Consider the following 6,000-nt stretch of genomic DNA (forward strand, 5'->3'; position numbering starts at 1 on the left):
ATGATGTCCTCAAATGTCTTGTTTTGTACACAAACACACTTTCACACATTCGACACTCCCAGAAACTTGAATTTCCCATGAAGACTTTTGTTCAGAAAAGCAGATATACATCCACAGGCTCTGATATTCTGTCTCAACATTGTTTCACAATCACTTTGACCCTCATTTGACCCCATGTGCATAAATATAACTTGGGGAATATTATGCAACTTATACTTGGACCGCTCTACAAAATGTAGAGACTTGATCATTTATGAAAAAGCATTTGGTGTTTGTGACTTGATCTTCTGATAGCTGTGAGCACAGGTTTGTTATTAGATATATTCATTGACACTTTTTTATTTAATAAGATTTTTAATACAGACTTTTGTACACCAATTTGTTCACATGTGAATAAAATCTATGCACAGGTTGTTGTGGTTTCTTTCTTTGTCACATTATAAGTGTCTGTTAAGTATCTGCAAAGTAATTTAACTTGTTAATGCATGTTAATGGGTTGAGATTGTGTTATGGAGAAATTTAGATGTTTGATTAAAGAGACAATAAAGTTTACTGAACACACACTGTATTACATTCAAGAGAAATGCTTAAAAGTTATGCTGTTTAAAAAAAACTGGAGAAAACTCATAATTACAGGGCAACTGTTTTCACTATTTTTTTTTTTTTAGCTTTGAATAAAAACTCAAAGTTTTGAAGTAAACTAAAAACAAGTTTTGCCAACCTAGAATCTTAGCTTGGGATAGAAACACTTGAATCTTTGAACAATTTTCGAAAAGCAAAATTTTGTGGGTTTCTAAAACTAAAAGTCAAAGTCAAGTTTATCTAAAGCAAATTATCTCAACAAAAGATATGTCGGTAAAACTTTTTTTATTTCAAAATTAGTTTGAGTTTGACTTAAAACTTTTCAAAAATGAAGACAGTTGCTTTGAAATTCTGAGTTTTCTCATTTTCTTTAGACTTTTGCTGTGGATGAAGTGAAATAGTGTTTTTTAGGGTTATGGCCCCTGAACTCTGTCATCTAATTCTCATGTTAGAGAGTTGTCAGGGTGTCATGTAAATGTGGCTTTAAAATCAACAATATATCCGTCTTTGACATCTCATGACCCAGTTTAAGTAAGCAACAACACAACTGAGTTAAACGGAGTTCAAATGAACTCAGTTTCAAGCAGAGCAGGCATGAATTTCGATGATAGAAAAAGTGTTTGGAGCTGCAATATGGCAGCCAGACTGTAAATCAGCATCCCGCCCTCATCTGCCCCACAACCTCACCAATCAAAAGCTGCTAAACCGCAGTCTTCCGGGTCGTTGAAGAGCGTCGCGCCGGCTCCTCTGCGCGCTAGTCGCAGCCGAGGAGCGATGGTGCTCGGAGCGTCCGGAGGCGCGTCGTCGGTGTTTCGGGAGTCTCGGAGCGAGCAAATGAGATGAGATGCCGGGGAACATGAGCAAAGAGGACGCCCCGAGTCGGAGCGCTTCTTTGACTTTCACCATCGACAACATCCTCAACCTGAAGCAGCGGGACAGCGGCGGGGACCTGGAGCAGAGGGACGGTGGATGTAAGAAGGTTTTTCAAGAGGCGTGGGACGTCCGGAGGAGGCATGGCAGCGAGTCAGACGAGACAGGTAACTGGGAATTTAATAACACTAACGATAAACCAGTAAAGACACTAAGTCTCTCCAATGTACTTATTAACAATGATTAATATTTTTTATATAAGGAATAGCCACAGTTTTGAGGTGATAGAGTTGTTTAGATGCAGATTGGTGCGTAAAAACAACAGTCTGATAGTATTTATTGGTATTTATCCCATTTTAAAAAGCATTTTATTCGATGTACCCTGAAAAAAATAGGACATGATTTTTAGTAAGCGTGGGCAACCTGTATTTGTGCATATTAAGAAGTATTAAAGACAGTAGTACTGTCACTTCACAACAGCCGTTGCAAAAGTACTCTGTATATGTTCTCGTTTACAGTGATTAATACAATTTTTATAAAGAAGAGACATAGTTTGAGGCTGATTAGAAGCAAAATTATACATGAAAACAACAGGCTGATGGTAAATATTAGTATTTGGCCAATTAAAAATGTCAGTAATCCAACTCTGACAACCAAAAACATAATAATATATGGGCAGCCCATACAGCATATATCATATTACATTACAATGCTTTTAAATAAGTAAGACCATGTCATATCAAGTAAAAGAAACTTGTGTTTTATGCTCTGCCGTTTAGAGGCAGAGTGATGATATTTATTGGTATTTCTATTTAAAGCTACTATAGGAACTTTTGTAGTTTTCCCTCTGTAATAATCACATAATATTACATAAAAAATGCATTTATTCGAAAAAAAAAACCCCAACCTGCTTCATTTGAACTGGCTACTCCTCCTAACCTTGGCTGAGAAAATTCAGGAGAGTCCGACCAGGTGGCAGTCCTTAAGATTAACAATTAAGAAATAGCCGATCTTTCCACTGATTGTCTTGTTTGCATGTGCAGGTCATAATGATGCATCAGTATTAAATCGAGACGGTTTCATAACAAGTTAAAAACTCTTTGTAGTAGCTTTAAGCGATTTTCAGAAAGTGTAGGGGTGAAGACTGCAGACAAGAGGTTTACTTTGCAGTTATTGTGCCGCTTCGTCGCATGTGTTTGCAGGCAGAAAAAAACAAGTGTGTACGTTTGCCTTTATCGCTGCATCAAAGCACGTTCTGTCGCTTCATTCACAGCGCAAACGAAGCCCAGAGTGCATCGCTCGGACCGCGGGGGAAACACACCGCCGCTGACCGCTGCCTCCTGTCCCGGGGCGCAAACCGCGCAAACCGCCGAGGATCTAACCGAGCAGCAGCAGCAGCAACAGGCCACCGCGGACACTAAAGCCAATGTGAAGAAGAAAACTCGCACGATCTTCTCCAAGAGACAGATCTTCCAGCTGGAGGCCACTTTCGACATGAAGCGGTACCTGAGCAGCTCGGAGAGAGCGTGCCTCGCCAGCTCTCTGCAGCTCACAGAGACTCAGGTCAAAATCTGGTTTCAGAACCGCCGCAACAAGCTCAAGAGACAGCTGTCCACGGACATGGAGGGCCCGCTGGCCCCGGAGCACCTCTCGGAGGCGGGAAAAAACGTGCAATTACCGACTTTTTACAAAGACAGCAGCCTGCTGGGAGGATGTTTGTTGCCCATGCCTTTCCCCGTGGTGTACCCGACTGCGAACGCTGCTGCGCCTTACATCTACTTCTCCAACACTGGCAAATACTTTGGCCTGTTTGACGCAGACTGATGGTTTTCTCTGTGTGGAATGACAGAGGGGGACAGTGGACAGTGGGACAGACACAGTCAGCCCTGTCCTGGCTTTAGAGTCCTAACACTTTTTTTTTTTATTTTTATTTTTTTTTAACTTTATAAAAATTCTCCCAACTTTGATGTCAACATATCAACTAATCCAAGACATGCATGTGACACTTTTTGTCCGTCTCAAAATTGTTTATTATTATTATTATTATTATTATTATTATTATTATTATTGTTATTATTGTTATTACATTTTAGTTTTTCCAACCCATAGGAGATCCTGCATATAAAGTTTATAGTCATATAAATGTGCATGCATTAAGAGTTCCTCTGAGCAGTTTTATTTGGCGCAGTAATGTCATCTGAATGAATGTACGGAAATTAATGTCTCCCTCGGAGTGACCCCGCAATAATGTTTTTGTCTCTTTTTTTTCCCTCCCAACTCTTGTGTTGGACTAAATAAGTTTCTGTGGTGCACAAGTGCATTTTTATTTATAGCCTATGGCCTTATTATTATTATTATTATTATTATTATTATTGTTATTATTATTATTGTTATTATTATTATTATTATCATTATTATTATTATTATTATTATTATTATTATTATTATTAACACTTTTATCGTCTGTTTCCACTTGACCTTTCATATGACAGACTGTGAATACAGTTAGTATATCATGACTATGACGATTTTTGGAATAAAAAGTGTAATATTTGCAACTGGAATGTTTTGACTATAATTATATTCAGACAGAAGACGTTGTAACAGATTTCCACATTTTGGTGTTCATTGTGTTTTGTTTTTTTGTTTTTTTTTATCTTATTGCTGTGCATTTGATCCCACCTATTAAACAAAAATGTTGTTTTATAAAGTATAGAAACGTCTATGATCATAGAAAAGAAGTTTTTTTTTTTCTCTGCAGTACCAAAGTCGCGGATAATTAACTTTTCTTAGAACATGATGGAAACATTTCTGTTGTAGAGACAGAAAACTGGACCGAGACGGAAAACAGACAAACAATTGATTACTTTATTATCACTATCATTATTATTATTATCACACAAAGTTTGAATTACTGTTTGAAAATCTCTGGTATAGAATTCATATTACTGCCTCAGCCTGCTCCCATTAAGAGAGAACTTGAATTTGAGAATTTGAGAATCTTCATCATCATCTTCATCAGGTGCTTCACTACATGCAGTGAATTCCTCACAGTTTTACATTTTTACTTTTCAAGTTGCACAGAAACTTTACAGTCTGTCAGTTTTGCTGATAGTTTGCACAAAATGCCCTGAACTGTGTTTGAAAGAGTTTTTTTTTTACATCAAATACCTGCAGACTTGAGGGTTTGTGGATAATTTGTTTCTTGGACCTGCAGTTTGACTTCTAGCATTTTAACTATTCTCAGGGTTTTCCTGCATAAATCTCTTTCTCTTTGTTGAAACCATTTGGCTTAATGAGTAACTTTGTTTCATTCAGCGGATCGAAAAAAAATATTTTTCTACTCTGAAAATAATTAAATTAGGGAAACTAATTATAAACAACTTTTAAGCTGCAAAAGACTTTTTTGTCTTTTATTTAAACTAAAATAATACAATTCTTAGATAATCACATACAGTAAATTATGTTTGGCTTGTTTTAACGCAGTTACAAACAGTCTAATCTGAGATTAACATCTGTTTGGTGAACTGCAGTTCATATTGAGACGCAAAAGAAGAAAAAAGGAACAACACTTAAAATGTCAAAATGTACAAAACTGTACATTTGAATTTATGACTGTGCTAAATAAATGTACCATCAGGCTGGTTATTATTTGTAGTGTATCATACATTGGAACAAAGTAACTTAAAATATTACAAATATTTTAAGAAGATGTACACAGATACACAAAAATGTAGCATTAAAAATGTAGTAACCCTTGGCTCTACTTTAAGATCATCATATTTTTCATAAATCAATGCTATTGATCACCCTTTATTTTTGTTTGTGGGTTTCACAAATATTTAACTAGTGAAAAGTATCAAAAAGTGCTACCAGTGTTGACAACTTTTTTTATTATTATTTTAATTATTTTATAAGCACTGAGTTTCATTAATTTCCTGAAAAGTTGTTGTTTTGGACAAACAAGGTTCCCACTCGGTAGTGCTGTTATTCTGTAGTGAATTAAAGAGAAAGAAACAAGGCACACCCTGTTAAGATCGTGTCTGTTTCAAAGAGTTTGCAACCAGACTGTCTTAAAGTGTTAAAGTGACCAAATCTGAGAGAAAAAAAGTTGAAGTTATGCTGTAACAATTCAAAACATTAACTTTTCTAGTCACTTGCTGATAATACTCATAATATTCATCATATATGTTTTCTTCAAACTATAAAACATCAGGGTCTCAGGAGTTTTTTAAGTTGCACACAGTGCATGCTGGGAACTCATTTCATTTGAAATTACATCAAGCTTATCCTTTTTTTTTTTTTTTAGAAGTTAAGAATTCTGAAAATAAATACAGGAAATTCTCAGTTTAATTAACTTGAACATTTAAAAACTGCACATAATAAGAAATTAGTGGAATCCACCAAATTCATATAAATATATCTATATAATTTTATTTATTTATTTTTTACAGTGTACACAAATTTATATAAAAAATTTGAGGTTCGTGTTTTAAACCTGACAGCGTCATAATGGAAAAGTCAAGATAACATAAAAGACAGAAGTAT

General features: G+C 35.7%; 1 protein-coding gene across 1 annotated transcript; it reads left to right on the forward strand.

Annotated features, from left to right (window-relative positions):
• The first annotated feature begins 1,312 nt into the window (after window positions 1-1,312).
• LOC146305637 (homeobox protein HMX1-like) lies at window positions 1,313-3,383 on the forward strand. The gene is made up of 2 exons (XM_084712360.1): window positions 1,313-1,619; window positions 2,726-3,383. The coding sequence occupies exons 1-2, from the start codon at window positions 1,427-1,429 to the stop codon at window positions 3,274-3,276; spliced, it is 744 nt and encodes a 247-aa protein (XP_084568486.1). The 5' UTR covers window positions 1,313-1,426; the 3' UTR covers window positions 3,277-3,383.
• The last annotated feature ends 2,617 nt before the right edge of the window (window positions 3,384-6,000 follow it).

Source organism: Lutjanus erythropterus, chromosome 23 (assembly GCF_056507025.1).
Source record: "Lutjanus erythropterus isolate fLutEry1 chromosome 23, fLutEry1.hap2, whole genome shotgun sequence".
In the NCBI taxonomy this organism is placed as follows: domain Eukaryota; kingdom Metazoa; phylum Chordata; class Actinopteri; order Lutjaniformes; family Lutjanidae; genus Lutjanus; species Lutjanus erythropterus.

Coding starts and splice junctions, on each gene's coding strand:
- LOC146305637 (XM_084712360.1), top strand. CDS start 1,427: ATGCCGGGGAACATGAGCAAAGAGGACGCCCCGAGTCGGAGCGCTTCT. Junction 1,620..2,725: donor CAGCGAGTCAGACGAGACAG/GTAACTGGGAAT, acceptor CTTCATTCACAG/CGCAAACGAAGCCCAGAGTG.